Below are 24,549 nucleotides of genomic sequence, written 5' to 3'. Positions count from 1 at the left end.
GAGGGACGTGATTGTTCCCCTCTATTTGACATTGGTGAGGCCTCATCTGGAGTACTGTGTCCAGTTTTGGGCCCCACACTACAAGAAGGATGTGGAAAAATTGGAAAGAGTCCAGCGGAGGGCAACAAAAATTATTAGGGGACTTGAACACATGACTTATGAGGAGAGGCTGAGGGAACTGGGATTGTTTAGTCTGCGGAAGAGAAGAATGAGGGGGGATTTGATAGCTGCTTTCAACTACCTGAAAAGGGGTTCCAAAGAGGATGGATCTAGACTGTTCTCAGTGATAGCTGATGACAGAACAAGGAGTAATGGTCTCAAGTTACAGTGGGGGAGGTTTAGGTTGGATATTAGGAAAAACTTTTTCACTAGGAGGGTGGTGAAACACTGGAATGCATTACCTAGGGAGGTGGTGGAATCTCCTTCCTTAGATATTTTTAAGGTCAGGCTTGACAAAGCCCTGGCTGGGATGATTTAGTTGGTCCTGCTTTGAGCAGGGGGTTGAACTAGATGACCTCCTGAGGTCCCTTCCAACCCTGATATTCTATGATTCTATGATTCAATCTCTCCTCCCTGGTTAATTTGCACGCTCAATTGTTTTTGAAGTATCTATAAGGATATTAGTACTATATACAAGTATATATTTGTTATTGTATTATGTTTTAACGAGAAAGGTAGATAAATAAATTCAATTCTAATTCTTACTCCTAGGGGGCTCTCAATTAAAGAGTATCTGGTTCCAGAGTCATCTTGTTCAGAGCCTCTTGGCTTAGTCTAAAGGCTCACAGATAACCAAAAATATTCCTGATTCTGCCCTATACAACATACAGTCTCTGCTATCTTCCATGTTAGCTTAGTCATATTTCCTTGCCTATCAGCATCTATTTCTATTCCAACTTTATTTGATTTTTCTCATCCAGAAACAAAAAAGCAAATTGCACACCCCACTTTGTCTCTCACACAGGAATCAGACTGCTAGTCTGGTTACAGGACTAGACAATTTTCAGAGCCTGAAAATGTACGAATATAAAGACAGGAAGATGTTCTTTATCTTTACAGATCCACTTCTCTGAACTGTAACCGGAGTTTTGTTTTTCTCACCAACCAGCTGTGAACTAATTACAAGAAGTTCTAACTAGTCAAGCTCCCTCTCCAAACATATGGATCCAATTAAGTCAAACTGCAGCTGATTTTAATCAATCTTCCTTGAAGCAGCCAAACTTGAAGAATCTCTTCTCCTTCAGCTTGAAGGGCTGAGGAGAGCAGGAAAAGCAGGAGAGTGGTATTTGCATAAGGAACACTTCACCATCCGCTCCATTGCCTGTAAACAAGACTCCTAGCAGTAATAAATGCTAATTGAGCACTCTTCAGAAGTCTTTCCTCCCATTTTCTCCAAAAAGCACTGATTTGATCAGTCCCTTTTGTTCCTGGCTTCAAGTTGCAGTTTCCCCCAATGAGTAGAGGGCAGATTGCCTGAAGTGTTCTGGACTGTTTAACAAACTAAGCCACTTTCTGAGACAGCAGCAACAGTCTGCCCACAATATGCAAAAGCAAGTCATAGCAGCAGATATGCTCTCCTATTCCAGCAGGGGTTGCCATAGCAGAAATGGATGCAGATGAGCGAACACTTAAATGTATGTGATCCCTCAGCCTTCATACCAGCTGATCTCCCCCTACCTCAGGTTCAAAAGATTTCAGTTAGATGTGTCACGGGAAAGGAGTGATGATGTCTTCCCGCAATCCAAACATTTTTTCAGGTTTTTTTAAATTTGAGGTTTTTATTAGCAGTAAAGATCTAAACAGCAAGTAATATCCATGCTATTGTGTTTATACCAGTGAAGGAAAATCAATCCAGCCCCCAGCTAGGTGTCAAGAGCCAAAGGGATATTGGGAATTGAAGGGTGTGAAAGTTGATGGAGCCTCTAGCCACAATTGAAGATGTCCCCAAGCAAGCAGAGAATACAAAGAGGCAGAGTCTATATACGCTGCTGCAGATATTCATCAATTTCTTCACTTGCTAATACAGGCTCGGGGAGTATAAATCACATACCTCCTAATACAACAATAGCTTTCAAAGCACATACCTGCCCTCTGGCCCAGTTAGTGCCATATAGTTCACTGAATGGCAGTATCACTGCCAGCAGCCAATTCAGGGACAGGCAAAGGCAAAATGGCCATACTCAGACACACAGGCATGTGACAATGTGTGAGAATTTTTTTGAAGATAACTTTTTCATGGGTCAATACAGTCAAACCTTAGTGGTCCTGAACTCTTGGCTACTAAAGGCTGGACATGTCCCTTCAGGTTTGAATTCACTGCATATGGTTTTATGGACTGATCAGACTTCAGTACATAAAGATTGGTGCACTTAAGTTGTTATGCTTGATTTCACTCACTTTCTGTCACACCCCTCTCCCCAACACATCAACAAATTGTGTACACTCTCTTGTAAGTAACTTTTATTTATTCCAATAATGGCTTATTTATTTATTTTTAAAGGAAGTGCTACAGATTTTTTTTTTTTTAAAAAAAACCTCTGCCAAATCTTAATCTGTTCATTGTCTTCTACCTCTTTTACTTCTTTATTTTCTCTGATCCTTTGTTTTTCCCACTTCTGAAACTTCACTAGGGGACTTTTTCTTCAGTAAATTTTAAAAAGTTATTTTGTAACATTACCATTTGTTCTCCTTTCTTGCTTTTCTTTCTGACAAAGATATTATTTTAACCCATCATCTCCCGGATTTCTACCTCAGGAGTAAGCAACAAATAATAAACTGACTTGGGCATGTTCCAGTGACTCCATTTGAGTGCAGAATTACCTTTTTCCAACATATTCTCCTTGCACTATCTGACTGCAGAGATTAATAGCTTGATAACCCATATTTAATGGTATTCAGCAGCAGATAACCCAGTCCGCAGCAGTGCCTAGAGTCAACAGAAGTGTTTTCACAGGATGCAATTCTGAGCCTGGGCCTGCTGGGGACTTGGGACTCAAGTAATGAATAATTAATCTTCATTAGCAGGCAGGGCCACTGAGCAATTTTTATACTGAGGGTGCTGAAAGCCTTTGAACAAAACCAGAAACCCAGAATATGGTGGAAGTGGTGCATTCGGTTGCTATTATTACTTCAAGCCAGGGGGTGTTGTTGCACCTCCAGGACCAGAACCCCTGGCTGCAAGGCTGTTTTTACCTTGTAGACAGTTCTGATCTCTTGACCACTCAACTGGGTGGGTACTGATCAGTAATTCACATCTTTTCAGCACTCAGACTTGCACAGATCCGTCTCCACTTGGAGAAATCGCAGTTGCCCAAGGAGTTAATCTATAGTGTTCTCCTTTCCTTGCTATTCACTTCCTGATTCAAAGGAACCAGAACTCCAAGCTCATAGGATATGCACAAACAGTGGGAAGATAAGGAGAAGTTAAACAAATAACTAAGTCCAAGCCTTAGCCCTCCCAAACTAAAACCAAGAATGTTGTTAACTTAGTCCAGTTCTCCTCAGGTGGGTTCTCCACCTAACCTCTACTGATGGGGCTGGTTTCTCCTTCTTGAACCAGCTCAGACAGATAACCTCTTCTCCTTCTCTATGCCTGCCTGTCCTCTTGTCTTCCTCACATCTTTTCCTTTTCCCTGCATTCTTAGGTCTTTTTTGTTCCTCTCCAGTCCCCTCACATAGCCCTGATCTGCACCACACCATTATTAAACTCTAGGGTTCTGAGCACTGCCACTGAATTGCACTATTGTGAGATGCGCTACTAGAACCTGGGATGAGTTCAAACTACTTTTGTTTGAATTGTGAATTTTGTGAAGAATACAACAGTCACTGCGCCACCCAAGTCTGCTGACATGGTGGGCGAGTGGTTTTATTATAACATGAAGGCTCTGTCTCCGCTTTGTCTTTGATGGCCTGATCCCAGCCTTTATCATTGCATCATGTTCACAGCATTAAATGAGCTCAGCTACCAAAAGGACCACACCTACCCACCCACTTCTGTCTAAAATAAGACAATTAGCAAAACTATATGAAAGGCTCTGAACCTTTCCTGCTGCAAACAGACCTTAGAAGCTTGGTGCTTTTAGCGTCTCAAGGGCGGGGCTACTGGCATTGCTGACACTGATTTCAAACACTAGATCTCTCTGAGAATCCCAAACAAAACAGGGAATTACTCTGGCCAGAATGGTGATGCCCCAGTGCTGGGAGCTGGCAGCTAGCCTGAGGCAGTGAGGACAGATTAAATATGATTTGAATGAGTTGTAACCTGCTCTGAAACCAAAGCTGCTGTTGTGTATGTTTGGAGACCGGAGCATCAGAACACCAAACCCAATGTTTTCATCTCCTTCTGATGACAGAAACCCAATTAAAGGAGAGCTGGGTGACAGGTTTCATGCTAACCACGGCTCAGCAGAGGCGCTCAACAGCTCTCAGCTCCCTGCTTTATCAAAGCTGTCACTTCCCCCTTCTCCAGGAATTGGTAATAAAAAAGAGATTTGATTTGCCTCTAATAGGTGTCAAGATAAAATCAATGGTCTGCCTGAAATTCGGGTAATTTCAAACCTGCAGGTTTTCTACCATCATAAAGCAATTTACACAAAAAGGAGAAAAAAGAGAAAGAAAGAAAAATTAAAAGAATGAAATGTTACAAGGCTGGGTTGTTCGGCACATCAGAGAAAGATAACACTGCTCGGAGCAGGATGGCCTTTGATTAAACACAAAATAGGCTTCGCTTCTCGCTCACTCCAGCTTCTTTCAAACAGAAGATGCTTTAAATGTAACACTCCCACCCCTCCCTCTGCACAGAGTAACAGTGTTTCAGAGATGAGAGCAGCCTGAGTAAGCATCCCCTTCTATTACTGCCAGCTTCAGGGAGAGGAAGGCTTCACTGCTGTATCCAGAATAAAAAAGTTGAAACTCTTGCTTATGAGATGGGCGAAGCATCAGCCTCAGCAAAAATATGGGAAAATCCTGCAGTGCCATGGTAAAATCAGCACTTTAGCTTTTCTTTCACTCAGATTTCTTATTTCATACTTTCCTCCTCTTGGGGAGAGTGTGTGGATCGCTGCCACCACAACCTGTTCCTTCCATACCCCATCATCATGTTCTGGACTTGAATAGCTCTTATCAGATAAGGCCGCAAGCTATTGAGCGTTGCTCAGCGTGAATGGTAATGATGGTGGGAAGCTATAATGTAAACAGCGCCGAGGCATTTTTACCAACCTGTCATCATAGTGGAAAACGCAGTCTATACAACAGCTCCCAGCGCTGCTCGAGCTGCAGCAGTGGTTAGTTATGGCTGTGAAGTTTGCTCGCACAGACAAAGGTTTGGAGGCTTCTAAACAGAAGTATACCCAAGTATACTGGAAAAAGCATCTGTTCTTGCATGCCTGAATACAACACCAAAATCTCAATATGAGAACATTGTACACAGATAAGGGTTTGTGGGATGGGCTTGGTTTGGGCTGAAGGGGAAGGATCTGTGGACTGTGAAAGGAACTTCTGGAAGTTTGTCAGTATACTCATCCATCAAGGCTGGACTGTGCCAAGCTATTCAGCCCTTCTGGCCCTGTCCCACTTCTTACCTGGAGAGTGAGCTTCTCCAATTTCATTTCCAGAGTCTTGTTCTCTTCTTCTAGCCGCCCTCGCTCAACCTCCAACTCTTCAATTTTTAACCTGTAAAGACGGGGGGAAAAAATACACTGAAACTCCGAATGCTCTAACCCTGCTTTAGTCCCACCACTGGAAAGAGCAAAATAATGAGGACCCAAAGACAGAAATCACACACCTGTCCAAAAATATTCTTCCAATGGTAAGATACCACATTAAATGAAAAGAATAAAACAACATTATTGCACTGTTAAGTATGCATAGGTAAAAGACCAATTTATCAGGAAATTCAATATTTGCAGTTCCTACACCAATATTACCTTGGCCATGTCAAGGGGGTGTTTTTTCAGAGTGTCTGTGGTTGCTCTTTAAAGAGAAAAAACTAATTAAGCTAGTTAATAATGTTCTAGACACCAGCAACGATTGTACTGCCACCGAAGACCGCGACGGGACTTTGGCGGCAGCTCAACAGCCTACGGCTATTTTCGGAGGCACGTCGGAGGAAGGTCTTCTCTTCCACTCTTCACCTGGGGATGCGCGAGCCAAAAAGATTGGAGACCCCTGTTCTAGATGGTCATAAATATAAAGGGAAGGCTAATCACCTTTAAATCCCTCTTGGCCAGAAAAAAAACCCCTTTCACCTGTAAAGGGTTAAGAAACTAAAGATAACCTAGCTGACACCTTACCAAAATGACCAATGAGGAGACAAGATACTTTCAAAGCTGGGGAGGGGGGTGGGAGGAGGAAACAAAGGCTCTCTCTGTCTGTGTGTTGCTTTTGCCGGGACCAGAGCAAGAATGCAGGGCAGAACTCCTGTAAAAAGCCAGTAAGCAATCTAGTTAGATATGCGTTAGATTCTCTTTTGTTTACATGGCTGATAAAATAAGCTGTGCTGAATAGATATTCCTGTTTTTGTGTCTTTTTGTAACTTAAGGTTTTGCCTAGAGGGATTCTCTATGTTTTGAATCTGATTACCCTGTAAGGTATTTACCATCCTGATTTTACAGAGGTGATTCTTTTACTTTTTCTTTAATTAAAATTCTTCTTCTAAGAACCTGATTGCTTTTTCATTGTTCTTAAGATCCAAGGGTTTGGGTCTGTGTTCACCTATGAAAATTGGTGAGGATTTTTTATCAAGCCTTCCCCAGGAAAAGGGGTGTAGGGCTTGGGGGGATATTTTGGGGGAAGACATCTCCAAGTGGGCTCTTTCCCAGTTATATTTGTTAGACGCTTGGTGGTGGCAGCAATAAAGTCCAGGGACAAAAGGTAAAATAGTTTGTACCTTGGGAAAGTTTTAACCTAAGCTGGTAAAAATAAGCTTAGGGGGTTTTTCATGCAGGTCCCCACATCTGTACCCTAGAGTTCAGAGTGAGGAAGGAACCTTGACGTAGACACTGAAAAGTCATACATAACTCAGGTAAAGAGTGGCTGGCGAAAAGGATGAGAGGCACTCTCCTGTCATTCCATATAAACCACTAACGTCCTGGGCACCTGCTTTTTCCAGAAGCAGTTGCAGTATGACAGCATCTTCAGATGTAACTTAGCGTTACTCCTCACATTGTGTTTAAAAGTGCTTTTAACCCTTCAGGACATACCAAAGGAAGAGAGAATTTTTTTCTGTAAGGAAAAAAACATAGCAGCTACTGAAGGTCAGAATCAGATACCCAAAACATTCAGAGTGAATGACATCCTCATATTCAATATTCTGCATTTTGGCTCAAAACGTCTAACAAATCTCTCAACACTACCCACCCTCCCCAACTAAGGGGTGATATTTCCTACAGAACAAGCACTCTGCCTGTGGTACCAGCTGAGGGCTGCCCTCCAATACCACATGTAAGTGTCTCCAGAGAAAGCAGAGTTTGAAAAAAGATCAAGCTGAAACTGGATTATGGTTGAGCCATGATGTTTATATGGTATTTCAAATGTACTTTTAAGGTTTAATAACTGATTCCTGTCCTTAATTTAATGCCCAGGAAGACATGGTGCTTTATACACGGGTGCTGTTCTAGTGGGATAGAGAATGTGTGTTCAGAATGTTTGTTATAGTCTGAGATGCCTGCCATTTTTCAGTACAGTCTGTCTAATGTTTTCCCCCTCTGGTCACTGAGTGAGATTTTTTACTTGTCTAATGAACATTCAGCTAGTTGAATCGTTCAATTGTTTACATTTTCACTCTGCCTCCTTCTACAAAGAGAGAGATGTGCATTTATGAAATGGAGCATCCAAGGGTATATCTACATTGCAATTAGACACCGGAGACTGGCGTGTGCCAGCTGACTTGGGCTTGCAGGGCTCGGGGTGGCGGGGCTGTTTAATTGCCGTGTAGATGTTCAGGCTCAGGCTTCAGCCCAAGCTCTGGGACCCTCCTGCCTCGCAGAATCCTAGAGCCTGGGCTCCATCCCAAACCTCTGCACCACAATTAAACAACCCCTTAGTCTGAGCCCTGCAAGTCTGAGACAGCTGGAACAGGCCAGCTGCAGGTTTTGAATTGCAGTGCAGAAGTACCCCAACAGACTACAGCCAAAGGCACCTGCTCCCCACCCTCACTGTAATGGAGAACCAGAGTTCAATATCTCTCCTTTATTGACTTGGCACCCAAGCAAAGCCTTGTCTCTTGTGCTGGCTGCTGGGGCCAGCACTGCTATTCTCACTCCTCTACTGGTCTATGTTTGACACTGTAAAGTGCCCTGGATCTCCACTGGGGGATATTGAGAACCATAGGCAAACAGTCTGTGCTACTTGGTCTTTCCTAAACAGCCCACGGGAGCACTTCCCAGTGGCAAAGAGAGAGAGGCATGGGAGAGCCTCTCAGTATATAACATAGGAGAGCACTTGCAGTTCGCAGTTAAACTACCAGAGAAGATACTTACTTGTCATTGACATTTTTAATTTGAGTAAACTCAGACTCAGGGCCCGGTTGGTGTTGTCTTTGGATTCTCCAACGGGCATAAAGGCAGTGTTAACCTACATGCTACCTTGTGCTCCACTCATCTAGGTGCCAACAATAAAAAATATGGCAACCATTTTCTCCCCAATTCTTACCTCTCAACTTGTGCACCAGAGTTACTCTTCCTCAGCTGTAGGTTGTTCTACAGGTGTTTGTAAGGAGAACAATCCAGGTCAGACTCAAATGACGAACGACAAAAAGTAAACTAGAAAGAGATCAGGGCTCAGTACAGTCACCTATCAATTTAACATTTGACCTAGACTGAATACAAATGCAGCTTTTCGGTGGGAGGAGGAAAGAATTGCCATTTACTCGCTACAATATTGATACTATAAATGCTGAGTTTTACTGGCGCAGGAAGCCTCGTTGAAATTCACTGTTGACTATCTACCCATTCATTCGTTACAAAGAAGCTTGAAAACATGCAATTGTTTCAATTCTTGACAAGACTGCATCAAATCTCTTATGGGGCTTTCCTGGAGCAGATGCAGTGAAACTTAAAGTAACTCAAAAGAGAAGACTGTAAAGGCACAATGTTTTATGACACTGCCTCCCAAGCTCTAAGGGGGAGATCTAGTTAGTGAAAGATCACCAAGGAGTTGCATTTGCTCTGACCTGTGTATCTACCCCAATATCTTGGTCTTGCATGTGTCTCCAATTCCAGACAGTTGGAATCATTCTGGTGTTGGGCACACAGCATATATACCACTGTCCCAATTTAGAAGGACAAAACAACAAAGGGGAAAAAACCCTACATCTCCAACAAAGCCTCGTCTACCAGGAAAGGCTGATTCATGAAAGACCTCACCATGCAAATCTCATTTATCTGGGAACTGCTTAGATGCTATGGTGATGGGTGCCATAGTAACACCTGAGGCAGACAGACTGATCATTCCTATTTTTTAAGCAGAAAAAAATGAAGTATTTCTCCAACTCTCTCCTTCCAGAAAACTGTCAGAGTCCAATGGAGCTAACAGGTGCTCCCATTTTTCTCCTTATTGTCCTTATTTATAAGATTAAAATGTTGGCAGCTATAGCAGAGCACAGTGTGATTGACAGCATAGTATTGCCACTGATAGGGGCCTCTCTCACAGTATGCCCATCTGTGAAGAGGGCACTGCCATGTAGAAAAGCTACTGCTGAACTGGAAACTATTGAACGGAACAGAAAATGTATGTGTGGAGAAGACACTATTAAGGGATCCAGATGGCAATGAGATGGTGTTAGAAACAGAGCAGAGATTTCCAGCAAGTGTGACTAACAGGCATTGACAAGGACATGAATTTCTTTTGAATCACTGTAACGCTACCTACTCACTAAATCCATAGACAACACTTAGGATTTACTGGAGTTTCTGTTTGACAGCAGAAAGAAAAAGTTCAGATTTGTTCCAGTTGAAAAGATCCTTCAGCTGTTGCCACTTAAGTCTTTACTAAAGCTGTTTTTTAATGTGTTACTTTTATTTATTCGTTATAAAACTACAGCCTTTGCGGATTTATCATCACCCAAGTAAAACGGGTTACTGACTAAACATGGTTTGTTATACCCTGTGGTCAACAAACTAAATTGTTCGACCACCCTTTCCCATTATGAGAGCTGAACAATATGGCAAATATGATTTACAGGGGACAAGGGGAATGACAGCATTAATAATGTCTTTTATTGTCTCCTCGGAAGTAATAAAGTTGGGAAAGAATTTCACATTTAGAGCTATAAAAGGTCTGAACAAAAGAGCACTTTGTTCTCGGGGGGGAGAGGGAGAAAAACTGATAAAAGTCTTTCAAGCTTCTCACTAAAAATTTACTTTCCATACTAAAGAAAAAGGAGACAAAATATTTTTTTTAAAGCTTTCACTCACTCACAGGACGTGAATACAGATTTAAGGGATTAATGTGGATTTCATTGTCCTTTGTGACTATCCTGCATTTGTTTTCAGAAGTTAGCTTTTAACAGTGAAGTTTATATGGAAATGCCTGGAGGCACACAGTTCTTTCCCGTTCCTTTCTCTGGCTTCTGACGGTTCCCTTCAATTTTTCAGGTTCCTTCAGGAGAGCAGCTAACTGGTGGGGTTGGGCTTAGTCCAGGAGAGTGGGTGCATCGGATTGTAGATGAATGGTGTGTTGAGGCCCATGGTAAATGTTAGCAGTGAAAATAATTCCCTCATGAAGTGTGGGGTTTCTTTCCCCACCTTCCAATTTGGAGAGTTTGTATTCTTCTTCCACCTGTTTTCTGCCAAAGTGAATTTGTAATGGCAAATTGTACGGGGAAAGAATGTAAGTACAGTTGTGCTCCTAGTTCCTGCATCCCCACTGGCAGCAGGCAATAGACTCCAATGACTAGAGACATACCACAAACAAGGAGCAGCAGTGTGAACTGGTGGTGTGGAACCACGCAGGGACAGCTCCTCTAGGACTTTGTCTACATTACCAAGTTTTGTCGCCAAAAACTGCCTTTTGGTGACAAAGCAGTGAAAGCGTACACACTGCAATGTGACTTTTGTCGGAAAAACTCCCGGTTTCGGCGACAAAAAACTTCCACCCCATAGGAGAGACTTTCAGTGTTTTGATCTCTACTGCCCTGCAGGCATGTGCCCCTCCCCTTTCAAAGCCGCAGAAAGTATCTGACAGCTGAGTGTGCTGCTCCCTTTGGGGAACAAAGAGCAAATAATTGGAATGCTCCTGTTCTGCCCTGCACTAGGAATACAGCGGCAGGCTGACGGCTGTCGCAGGGAAGGGGGAAGGAGAGACTGCTGCACTGCTTTGACACTCCTCAGCATGGAAAGCTCACAGAGCTGCTCATGAGGCTGCTCCGGGCACCTGAGGAGGCTGTGGGAGAACTGGGAGGGAATCCTCCCAAGATGCGCAGCGATCAGCTCCGCCTTCCCACAACACTGCACTGTGGGATACATACCCACAATGCATTGCTCACACTGTCGATGACGGTGCCCACAATGTGGACATGGTCTGCCAATAGAGGGAGTAAGTGTGAACACCCTTTGGCGATTTTTGTTTTGTCAACTTTTGGGTGTCGACATAAGTTTTGCCAACAAAACTTGATAGTGTAGTAGACAAAGCCTTAACACTGTAATGGAGAAGGAGGGGAGGGCACAATGATTCCTTCCCCACCAGATTCCCCTTCCCACCCTCCAAAATCTCTCCTTCCTCATCACACCCACCCAACTCATTTTTGCTGCAGGGAGCCACCTGCAGGCAGCCATGTGAAGGGTTCTCCCATGGTCCACTGCGAGAGCAGCTATGGACACACAGAACATTTAAAGACTATTATATTGATTTTACAAATGTTATATGTATCTTTATGGAGCAACTTGTAGTTGTATTCCTGGCTAAATGGGGGGAGTCAAAGGGTTTTCTGCAGGAACTAATATCAAGAGGGCGGGGGTAATTAGAGCAAATTCCTAATGCAGGTATCTACTCTGTGGAAGTTTCACCCCCTAGGGGAAATAGCATGTACAGGTCTGACCTGGTTCAAGAGGCCTGGTAAACAAAGAACATCCTGGAGAGGGCTGATCTTGACCTTGGAGAGGGCCACTCATGCTTAATCCAAGAATGGACATGAGACTGTGATGCAGAGGGGCAGGCCCTGCAGTACTTTGGAAACAGACAGGGTTTCCATGTGGAAGATGGTGACACCTGATAAGCTAGATGTTTACTGTTTGTAAGATACCTTTGTTTTGTGACACCTGGCTGATCACCAGATACTCTGTCACTGCCCCTAAGAGAACAAAACTATGGGTGCTGAACTAAAGTCAGACCTGCTGAGATAATCTCAGTGATTTGCAGGAGTCTGCAGCCTAAGACCCCAGTCAGGAGGGAGTGGATAGCGAGATCCCACCTCAAGAAAGATGATTGGAGGCCTGAGACTAGGTGAGGTGGCCACAAGGAGGATCACAATTGTTCAGAAGTGCAGCTATCTTGGGAAACGTGACAACCACAACAAACTATTCCAGTTCCCATGCAAGGGGGAACCCTGTGAAAATTTCTCATGATTCTGTGACAGCAAGGGTTTACCTGTGTTACAGCAAGCGAGCTCTTTACTGATTCCCAGCCCTAGTGCATGGGGGATGCCAGAAGCAGGAGAGGTGGAACACCATTCCATTCCTAGATTGGGTAACTCTGGAACCACAAACCAAGTGTTTTCTCCCTAATTCTGCAGAGAAGAGAATTCCATGTTCTGCTAGACAGAAAGCAGAAGGAAGACAATGATATTTGAAGTAGGCTGCTCCTGAGAAGAAAACAGACTACAGCAGCAGAGCAGTCCATCTACTTGTGTGGAGAAGGGGATGAGAAGTTGCTCACTAGCCCCAGATTGAAGAAGCCTCCAGCTGAAAGAAAACACTTCATACATGTGTGTTTTCTGTTGGAAACCCATGGCCCACGAAACTTGCACATGCTGAGCAGCAAGAACGGATGAAATCAAATGAACAACTTTATACTGTTTCCATCCACCTTGCAAAGAGAGTCATAAAATTGTGACAAGAAAAGGAAATAAATCTAAGTTCACATCCTTGCATGCCACACCACGCAGGCCTGCTTAATCACCAGGGTTTGGAACATGTTCTGTATTTTATTAAATACACCAGCACCACCCTTGCAACAAAAAACGGTTCAATGACAGACTTCCATCTGAACAAAAAAGGTTTAGCTACGCTGGGAATCTACCAAAAATAATCTTATAGTAGATCTGAAGGGTCAAATGTCTCAGATGACCCTAGCTGCAGAAGTGTGTGGTCCTGGAAGTGTTCGTGGTGTGTGTGGTGGTGGTGGGGCGGGAGGTGGACGGTGCTACTATGAGAGGCAGCCCCAGAAACTTGGCCTCTTAGCCTGACACAACTTTCAATTCTGCCTTCAATTTATTGCTCCTCACTGGAGAACTGTTCCAGAATATAAATGGCTTTGCTGGGGAGGAGCCCACTTCTGGGACACTCTATTTGAATTCTGAAGCACAATTTAAATGAAAGAAGCAGAGTTATGGGGTTGACAGGCAAAGGACTCACACTTAAAAAAAGTTCTATTTAGACTGCCACGCCTTTAAGAGCAGGACAGGGGCTTCCTCTGCTTGCAGAGCACCTAGCACATAACTGGTGCTCAGTAATAGAATCATTGCAAGAGATCTGACAGTGCCATTTGTGAAATCTAGGTTTGCAAATCAGGGAAAAGATGGACAAAGTGAGAAATGAGATCCATTTCCACTGTAAGGCAGACATCGGCAATCTCAGGAAGTCCTGGAATATGTGGAAATCCAGTTGTTTTGTTTTCTGCCATCCTTGAAGTTGCTCAGCTAATAGATGGCAAATGCTGTTTAATGAAGATAAACACTGAATAATGAATCTTGGAGGTGAAAATATAGAGACTGGACTTGCTCCTAAATGGAAAGGGTGCTGCAGTCCATACCAACCGGGAGACTGGGGAGTTACTGTAGAAATCTCCTGAAAGCCTCCAGCTCCCAGAAGACAGCAAACAGGATGCTGGTTTTACTGATAGAGAAGCTAATATTAATCAGAATAAGGGATGAGCTGTATTGCTGCTGGAGAGATTTTGAACACCCCGGTAGCACTGCAAACACCGTGCTTCAGGATAGTCCTATGTGCCCCCTGGAGAAAGTGAAAGGCAGAATGAGATCAAGCCTCAAACCAACACTCACACCATGAATAAGGATTTAGGAAGAACTGATTTACCCTCATGGGAGTGGGGGAACAAAACCATGGTGTGACCAACAGTACCATCTCATTAAAAGATGATTTGGTGGAGGGAGGCCTCCAAAATTCTGCCACTCCATCTTGTGGGAGCTGTCCCTGAGAAATACATCCCAAAGGGCAGTTTAAGAGCTCTCTATTGTATTAAAACAGCTTAGCTGAACACTGGCCATTTTCAAATCCATTCCATTCTAATACTGAACAACGCTTCCAGAGCTGTAAAACAAGCCGAGAAGGGGGGATTTAGAAAATCCATAAAATGCAGGCCAGTAATTTGTGCCTCCTGCAAATCCTGCTTTCGTTCTTGAGAGGCCACAATACTTTTACAGTGATGGAACTGAAAATAGAAAAGAATTAAGAGAAGGAAATCCAGCCAAAATCTCACTTCAGCTCAGAACCACAAATGCAAGTTGTCAAGATCGAACAGATTGGCTCAGTTTAAAAAGAAGGAACTTTATTAAAACATTCTGGATACAGATGAACTTTCTGTGTTCGGTATTTATTGTTTCACCTACCTTGGAACAGGAGCTGTAAATACTTTAATAAATACACTGAAAGGTTGTCTAGTTTCATTGTAGCTTTTTTAAGTGCTTATGTATCCTCTGCTGAAATGCTGTTTTGTAACTTCTCTCTCATTGAATCACAACATGTATCCCTCTACCATCTGCAATTGCACACTAGGAGAACCATTTTTCTTTTCTCTCCAGCACGGGAAGCACATCAGTATTACAAAAGGCTGTTTCTAAGCCTCTCTCCGTGGATGCCAACAGGTCCTGAACTTAAAGTCCAGATCCAGTAAAAATAAAAAACAAACAGCAAAGCTGTTCCACAAAGAGGGAAGTAAATGGGGTGATGAAGGAGCCACTGCAATATGAATTAACAGAGGAAAAGAGACTCAAGCAGATTCCAAAACCAGAGCATGGAGAAACCCCAGGTAGAAAAATGGTCTGAAAATGACAGTGTGTAAGAAAGGCTGGAGGCCACAGGGCTTTTCCCTGGCTCCTGGAATTTTCCTGGGTTTTGGGGGGTGAAATGAGCATGAGGTGAAGGTAGGTGGACAAAGAAGGATTCTACTATGAAAATATCCTATCAGGAAAAGGTCAGTGTAATGACCAGCCCTAAAGCTTAGTTACTTATACTGTAAGCTTCCTGGGGCTGTCTTTTTGTTGTGTGTTTGTATAACCCACACACCACCTGGGTGTGGTGTTCTGTCCCATGTAGGGGCACCGAGACCACTTAGAGATTAATTAGTCTGCTCTACGGCCTTAGCTAAGAGCCATATGGCTTTTAGTTCACGCAATAGAGGCTCATGCACTAAGCTCCAGAGGTCCCAGGTTCAATCCCGTCTGCTGATGACCAGGGTCTGTCGGTATTACATTTGTTCAGATGGGGTTCCGGTCTCTGACCAGAGTTCCTAGGTGCTACCACAATATAAATGATGAGGATGCAGCATTTGTTTCTTTTTATAATACCAACTTGGTCTTTCCCTTCTCCCCAACTGTGTAACAAATAGAAGGAACAGCCCCTAGCACATGCTCACCTGAGTGCGTTCACTTCCTCAGTAGTTATGAAGGTGCTCTGCGCTGCTGTGCATGCCTGAGACTTCAGGCTCTTTAACTCCACCTCCATCTGCATGAATAGGACAGGAGATTAGTTCATCCATCAGAGACATGAAAGACATGGGTGCACACTGCTGAATCACACGACTGAATGCCCTGGACTCTTAGAGAGTAAGGAGTCCTGGAACTTCAATATTTTGATGTATGGACCATGGTGCACATGATTTTCTAATATAAGTTTGCAGTAAGGAATTTATCGTTAGTATTCCTCATGGAGGTACAATTGGCCAGATGCATTATGGGTTTTTTCACCTTCCTCTGAAGTATCAGGCATTTACAACAACCTGATGGCCCATAATCCATCCACTACAGCAAAAAACTATGATCCCGTAAGTGTCTTCATTTCCATCAGACAGCTGTGTCCAGTGTCACGTGGTTCTTCAGCTTAGTCACAACGGAAATGGAAACCAACTTCACTTCATAACATGATGTTGAGTAACAGCAGGGAGGCAGCTATTTCATATGCCACAGCCAGCTCCCCCTCAGTTTAGAAATCATTCCAATGTACTTTGTGAAATACAAGTTTTACATGTGCCAAGTACCAGCTCCCCAATTAATACACCCTCTCTTGACACACCTGCAATGATCTCTCCCACCATTTGCTCAAAGGCTGTATGGGGCAACCAAGGGAGAACTGATATTGTTCAAGCGGAGCCATTGCTCTTCTTCTGAATATTTCCCCATCCATTGCCTGGTGAGTAAATCGAGGCAGAGAACTCTGCATGTAAGCAGGAGTTCCCTAGCACCTGAAGTTCTATGCTGGCAATGCAACCTCATTTAGCACCAGTAACTCCCACAGGAAATAAGCTGATCAGACGGCCTTGTCCAGTCCAATTTCTGTTCAAGACTTCTACATTGCACCCATCAGCCAGGGGAGAATTTCCAACCCTTTCAGATACAAGTTACCCAGCTGGGGTGGGGGAGAAACAGTGGATGAAGAATTAAGAAAACAGTTTGCCTCAGCTCCCTTTAGGCTAGGAAACCAAGCCTCAATCTGAGCACATGGTATTTCTTACTCAGGCCCTATAATTGTCAGGTTGGGAGCAGAGGGAGGAATGCATAGAAATCGCTTCGATCTCCTTTGGCTATGCAAATCTGTGTCCCTCATCCAGTGCCCAAAACTCCATGCACGGGGGAGGGAGAAATGGTATATTTTACCTGCTATTAAACTATTATCCTAAAAACCTCAGGCATTCTAAGCAGAGACAACCAGTTCTGAGCGTAAGTAACTTTCAGACACCCTGCGGCCCTATTAGTCTCCTCCCAGCCTGGATACCCTCCCCACTCATTCTTCATTGTCTGTTCTTGTACACCTATTCCCCTCCTCACATTTTGGCTCTTCCTTCAGCATCTGTCTTGTACCTCCTGATCGCTAACTCCCCCCCCATAAATCTATGGCCAGATGCTATGCTTTCCATTTACAGGGGAAATAATAAGCAACACAACCCTAATTAGAGATGCAAACCATATGAACACAGAGGGCTCAGTATTCAACATCAGGGAGATAACACATTAACAAACAGTACCCTTCATCTGTACTGATTAGATGTGTAGAGCATCATAATTCTGCACTGGTGTACCAGGTCCAAATGCAGCCAGCTGGTATCAGTTTCTTGCTTTTACAAGAAGGGGACAGTGGGTAGGTGGGCAAAAAGAATATGCATTCAACTGCAGAGCTATGCCTAGTCACATTGCTCAGCGAGAAACAAAGTTCCAGTGTAATGTATCTTCGCACACCTGTTTGCTGCAGGAAAGGCATGAAAAACATGGCAGCATTATAGCTAGGGACAGGGATGGCCTGATTCCCCACCCCTTTGGATACATCAGGGGCTAAAGCAAAGGAGAAAGACAGGGGAAGAGGTTCTAGCCAAAATCTTCTTTGGAACACTAGATTTTGATATTCTCCCATCATTTGCCAAAACCCTTTCAAGCAAAGAGAAAGAAGCAAAAAGCCCTCCTGCATCATTATGCTGTAAAAAATGTTCATGTATATTAGCCAGCTGACAAGATTATCACAGCGAGGAATGCTTCCCTCAATTTTCTGATTACTGAGCTTATCTGTCCCAGCTCAGTTCATTATAGATAGCTGGGATAAAGCAAGTGCTCTAGATAATTCCAGGGATGACAATCAAGGAACTGGTACCGGCAGCAGACTTCAATTCCAACCTACTTCTAGCAGGAAAACATTCATTATACACTCTGCTTCCCATCTCTGCAGAAGGCTGGGATGAGGTTTGTTATTACAGTTTTGTGCTGCTTTCTGGGCCACATGTGGATAGCATTGGAAGATGGAGCACTGGTAAATATGCTATTTATCAAAGGCTAAGCGGCCTCAGCCTTGAGTCCAACTGCCACCTGCTAACCGACATGAACCAATAAATCACTGCTGGCTCCTTTGGAGAAGATGGGGAGTTAGGAATCTGTTTTCTGTGGTCTGTTTGCATGGGTTTGTTGTGTGCAGAGGGACAGGGTTTGAGTGTATACTGGGAAGAGGAGAGGGGAGATGGGTCTGTGTGTACACACGTGCTCCACATCGGTTCCGGAGGGCACAGTGTTAGCGAAGTCCGATTCGATAAAGAGTTAGTGTCACACTTCTAGTAACCATACAGCGACTACCTCCTAGACAGCTCTATTAGAACCCGGATGAGATTCCACGCTGTGCCTCTATGAGCCACCCAGGGTTGTGGCGGGGTGAGATGAGAGAGCTTTAAGTAACCTTTGTACCCTCCCAATTCTGATCTGCTCCAGCGGCCACAGAAATCCACGGGGTAAATTAGACAGATGTGGGGAGGGGGATGCTGCCAGAAACTCCACAGTGCTACAAGCTGCCTCCCCCCGCAAAATGCTCCTCACCCCCAAACACCAGTGCCTGCAAGTGGGTCTTTGGAAGACAGCTTTTGGCTGTCTTACTCAGCGCCTGCACCAGGAGAATTCTCCTCTAGCTAGACCTGGGGCTTCTTGGGTATGCCTAAGTCAGCGGCTTTTAAACTTTTTGAGCTGAGCCACCCTCTGAGTTACAATATTTGGTTGTGGCCCCCTCCACCCCCCACAACCCAGGCAAAAATAGACACATCCAGAAATATTCTTGACAGCCTGCTCATAAACCTAACACAGACCTTAACACACCTTTAATGAAATTACCTGCACCTGTAAGTTACAAATACACAGATACTTACCAACAGCACAGCCAAGGCTTCCTCAGCAGTGGGCTGCTTCTACCTTGCAGCCAAGATGCACCCAAGAGCAGGGCCAATACCTGCCCCTCTGCCACCCCCCCACCCCACCCCCCCGGCTCAGGTTTTCAGAATGGGGGACAGCACATGTGACCATCTCTGGAGGCGGAGCCAGTGCTGACTGCAGAGGCTGCCAGGAATGGAAATCGGCTCAGCCTCAGCAGACATTTACACTGACCCAGAGGCTGGGTGACCTGCTGAGGTGAGTCCAGGGTGCAGGTGGCACTCTCTCCCCGCCCCGCATGGGGGCTGGCACAAGCCGCCTAGTGTTGCCGCTTGCCCCCCCAAGTGTGCCTCCATGCCCACCCTAGGGGGGGCACCCCACAGTTTGAAAACCTCTGACCTACGTCTACACTGAAACCCACTGCCCCAAAATCCCAAAACAAAATGTGGCAGCAGGTCTCAGAACCTAGTTCTGCAGGGGAGTTGGACTCGAGCTTCGGGGCTAAAAACAGCAATGTAGAGGTTCCCACTCAGGCTCTTAAACCTGGTGAGGGGGTGTGTCTTGGAGCCCAAGCAGGAACGTCTACATAGCTATTTGAGTATGACTGCTCAGAGCTCCGGTATGAAACTGCATAAAAACCTGAGTGTCTCTGGATTAAGTTTAGAAGTGTGAGCAACAAGAGTGATGTAGTGGTGGGAGTCTGCTATAGACCACCGGACCAGGGGGATGAGGTGGATGAGGCTTTCTTCCAGTAACTCGCAGAAGCTAGTAGATCGCATGCCCTGGTTCTCATGGGTGACTTTAATCATCCTGATATCTGCTGGGAGAGCACTACAGCGGTGCACAGACAATCCAGGAAGTTTTTGGAAAATGTAGGGGACAATTTCCTAGTGCAAGTGCTGGAGGAGCCAACTAGGGGGAGAGCTTTTCTTGACCTGCTGCTCACAAACCGGGAATAATTAGTAGGGGAAGCAAAAGTGGATGGGAATCTGGGAGGCAGTGACCATGAGTTGGTCGAGTTCAGGATCCTGACACAGGGAAGAAAGGTAAGCAGCAGAATACAGACCTTGGACTTCGGGAAAGCAGACTTCGACTCCCTCAGGGAACTGATGGGTAGGATCCCCTGGGGAATAACATGAAGGTGAAAGGAGTCCAGGAGAGCTGGCTGTAAATTCAAAGAATTCAAAAGGATTCAAAGAATCCCTATTGAGGTTACAGGGACAAACCATCCCAATGTGTCGAAAGAATAGTAAATATGGCAGGCGACCAGCTTGGCTTAACAGTGAAATCCTTGCAAATCTTAAACATAAAAAAGAAGCTTACAAGAAGTGGAAGATTGGACAAATGACCAGGAAGAGTACAAAAATGTTGCTCGGGCATGTAGGAATGAAATCAGAAGGGCCAAATCGCACCTGGAGCTGCAGCTAGCAAGAGATGTTAAGAGTAACAAGAAGAGTTTCTTCAGGTATGTTGGCAACAAGAAGAAAGCCAAGGAAAGTGTGGGTCCCTTACTGCATGAGGGAGGCAACCTAGTGACAGAGGATGTGGAAAAAGCTAATGTACTCAATGCTTTTTTTGCCTCTGTCTTCACAAACAAGGTCAGCTCCCAGACTGCTGCACTGGGCAACACAGGATGGGGAGTAGATGGCCAGCCCTCTGTGGAGAAAGAAGTGCTTAGGGACTATTTAGAAAAGCTGGACGTGCACAAGTCCATGGGGCCAGATGCATTGCATCCGAGAGCGCTAAAGGAGTTGGCGGCTGTGATTGCAGAGCCATTGGCCATTATCTTTGAAAACTCATGGCGATCTGGGGAAGTCCCGGACGACTAGAAAAAGGCTAATGTAGTACGCATCTTTAAAAAAGGGAAGGAGGAGTATCCTGGGAACTACAGGCCAGTCAGCCTCACCTCAGTCCCCGGAAAAATCACGAAGCAGGTCCTCAAGGAATCAATCCTGAAGCACTTACACGAGAGGAAAGTGATCAGGAACAGTCAGCATGAATTCACCAAGGGAAGGTCATGCCTGACTAATCTAATCGCCTTCTATGATGAGATTACTGGTTCAAGTGGAGTGCCCCAAGGGTCGGTCCTGGGGCCGGTTTTGTTCAATATCTTCATAAATAATCTGGAGGATGGTGTGGATTGCACTCTCAGCAAATTTACGGATGATACTAAACTGGGAGGAGTGGTAGATACGGTGGCAGGTAGGGATAGGATACAGAGGGACCTAGACAAATTAGAGGATTGGGCCAAAAGAAAGCTGATGAAGTTCAACAAGGATAAGTGCAGGGTCCTGTACTTAGGATGGAAGAATCCCATGCACCGCTACAGACTAGCGACCGAATGGCTAGGCAGCAGTTCTGTGGAAAAGGTCCTAGGGGTTACAGTGGATGAGAAGCTGGATATGAGTCAACAGTGTGCCCTTGTTGCCAAGAAGGCCAATGGCATTTTGGGATGTATAAGTAGGGGCACAGCCAGCAGATCGAGGGACGTGATCGTTCCCCTCTATTCGACATTGGTGAGGCCTCATCTGGAGTACTGTGTCCAGTTTTGGGCCCCACACTACAAGAAGGATGTGGAAAAATTGGAGAGAGTCCAGCGAAGGGCAACAAAAATGATTAGGGGACTGGAACACATGACTTATGAGGAGAGGCTGAGGGAACTGGGATTGTTTAGTCTGCGGAAGAGAAGAATGAGGGGGGATTTGAAAGCTGCTTTCAACTACCTGAGAGGTGGTTCCAAAGAGGATGGTTCTAGACTATTCGCAGTGGTAGAAGAGGACAGGACAAGGAGTAATGGTCTCAAGTTGCAGTGGGGGAGGTTTAGGTTGGATATTAGGAAAAACTTTTTCACTAGGAGGGTGGTGAAACACTGGAATGCGTTACCGAGGGAGGTGGTAGAATCTCCTTCCTTAGAAGTTTTTAAGGTCAGGCTTGACAAAGCCCTGGCTGGGATGATTTAATTGGGGACTGGTCCTGCTTTGAGCAGGGGGTTGGACTAGATGACCTCCTGAGGTCCCTTCCAACCCTGATATTCTATGATTCTATGATTTTTAGTATCATAGAGAAAGCCCGAGTCTGGCTCTGAGACTCACTCCCACGGTATTTTTTCTGAAGTGCAGATGTACTCTCACAGCTCCTTTATGCTGCTCCAGGCCTTTTACCTGGCATATAGAAGGCCAGAGCAGGGGTGGGAATCTCAGCCCAGGACAAGTATGCATCACTATGTTACTGCATCTCCTGTCATGATAACAACAGGCCTGATCCAGAAAGGTGCTAAGCACAAACTATTTCCAAGAGAGCTTCAGGAGCTCAAACTGCTCAGGATTAGGCTCTCTAATTAATTTGTCCCCATTCCATAGAATATATTACTGGCTCCAGAAGAAGCCAGGCTATTTTTTAAGTTAGCGAGGTCTTTATGACACCGAAAGGGAAGAACCATGAGTAATGTCAGAGACTGTGAATGGTGAGAAAAAATACACGGGTATTTAACATTTTGACCATGCAATGTCCTTTTAACCAGAATACATCAGAGTCTCTTTTCCTCCCCCTTCCTCCATTCAATTTTATCCAGCTCCTTTGCAGCTTTCTTGATGTCCATAATCCCCAATTTCTGGGTAGCTTTAGAGCTATTGATTGGATGAAATCAGGGCACATCCAACATTTAAAATAACTCGTTCATTAAAGGTGCCGTTATGTATATGATGTGCACAAGCCTGAATGGTAAACTGCCATGATGTTTTCCGGAACAGAAAACACATCTCAGACCTTATCATTTACAGAATAGAGGGGAAATTACTAATACATTTAGAATTAAGTGGAATGGTTTTCTCCTCTCCTCCCATTCCCCCACTTTGAACCTGCCAGGGGACAGGAATTCAAGATGGTTCTCCTGAAAGTGTTGATGACCTTACAAACACTACCAGCAAAATAAGGAATTCAGCCTGTTCTATTTCCCTGTTCTGCTTGAAGTGTCTGAGGTCCTTAGAGATGGAAGGAAAAAACACATAAAACTGGGCTACTAACTGGTAAGAAAAAGAGATCCTTCATTTTCAGGTATTTGATTTCAAGTTGCACTTGGGGCATTTGTCATTTTTAAGCTCCATCCCCTCAGATATTCTGCTACTGAGTTAATACCCAATTCTCAAGGTGCTAAGTTCTCACAGCTCCCTGGGGGTGTGGTTGCTCATATTGGTCATTTTCAAAAGCATCTAGGTGACCTCGGGATCTAAGGCTACATCTGCATTACAAGTGCTACAGTGGCAGAGCTCCAATTACACCACTGAAACGCACACACTTGCTACCGCGACGGAAGGGACCTCTCTCCGCCAGGGCTTAGTTTGGCTTAACTGTCTCTCAGTGTGAAATGTAACTCGGTCAACCTATGTTTTAGGTGGAGACTGGGTCCAAATCTCATTTTCAAAAGTGACTTACAAACTCTGGAACTCCCACAGGACTTAAGCGCCTAAGTTTCCCAGTCACTTCTGAAAATGGGACATTTTTGAATACTAACTTGCCTGTGAAAGTCAGGCTACAGAGTTATACACACCGACATATGGATTTCTGTGCCCAGCTTTAGGCTTCCGGATTTCAAAGCAGCCTCTCTGTTTTGCATTTTGTTTAAAAAAATATTTCAGTTCAGTGTTAAAATAAGCATTTGTTTGGATGATGAAAACAATAAAAAGTCAGGGGTTTATTTTTCCACTTTATGTACACATTTCAAACAACATCACATGACTGGAGACATATTGTTACTGTTACAATAATCAATTTACTCTAAATGAATGAGTTACAGCGAGGGGCCGATTCAACAACTGTATACTGAAGATGAAGATTGTCTGCCTCTAATTCAGCGTTTTGGGAATTGTAAGAAAAGGGGAAGTGGTGAATCCATTATCAACGTCTAAAGTTTATTAAATAATGGGCTGAGTGAGGCACCACCTTTTGGAAGGCCTTCCTCAGCAAAAGAGCTGAATTTAAAAGGCGGAGATAAATAAGAAGTGAATTTATATGGAGACAGCATGGAAAGGTGAACTGAGAGGTTGTGTTTGCCACAAATCTCAACACAATTCAATAAGCTATTTAAATACATAAATATTTAAACTATCAAAACAAGGCAGGCTTGGAAGGGAGGAGTCTGGGCCTGAAGACTAGAATGAAACAGAGGGGAGATTCCCATACCTGTGTCATTCTTTTTAGGTGACAAACCTGAGGAACTGTCCCAGATTGTGGGACAAGGGTAACCCAATGGAAATAGTTCACTTGACCTTTCAGAAAGTCATTGACAAGGTCTCTCACCAAAAGATCTTAAGCAAAGTAAGCAGTCATGGGATAAGAGGGAAGTTCCTCTCATGAATCAGTAACTGGCTGGAAGAAAGGAAACAAAGGTTAGGAATAAATGGTCAGTTTTCAGAGTGTAGAGATGTAAATAGTGGGGTCCCCCGGGGATCTGTACTGGGACATATTCATGCTGTTCAACATATTCATAA

At 44.4% G+C, this 24,549-nt stretch overlaps 1 protein-coding gene across 6 annotated transcripts in view; it reads right to left on the bottom strand.

The window, feature by feature from the left end:
• MAD1L1 (mitotic arrest deficient 1 like 1) overlaps nt 1-24,549 on the bottom strand; it is a 565,246-nt gene that overhangs the window by 215,115 nt on the left and 325,582 nt on the right. For all 6 annotated transcript variants that reach the window (XM_073361988.2, XM_073361987.2, XM_073361989.2 and 3 more), the window contains 2 exons: nt 15,808-15,896; nt 5,580-5,670 (listed from right to left, as the gene is read on the bottom strand). In XM_073361988.2, coding sequence (XP_073218089.1) covers nt 5,580-5,670; nt 15,808-15,896 — 180 coding nt within the window. The remainder of the gene's footprint in view (nt 1-5,579; nt 5,671-15,807; nt 15,897-24,549) is intronic.

The sequence above is a fragment of the Lepidochelys kempii genome, chromosome 10 (assembly GCF_965140285.1).
Source record: "Lepidochelys kempii isolate rLepKem1 chromosome 10, rLepKem1.hap1, whole genome shotgun sequence".
Taxonomy (NCBI): domain Eukaryota; kingdom Metazoa; phylum Chordata; order Testudines; family Cheloniidae; genus Lepidochelys; species Lepidochelys kempii.
Note: the sequence above shows the minus strand (reverse complement) of the source record. Positions and strands in the feature narration are given on the sequence as shown.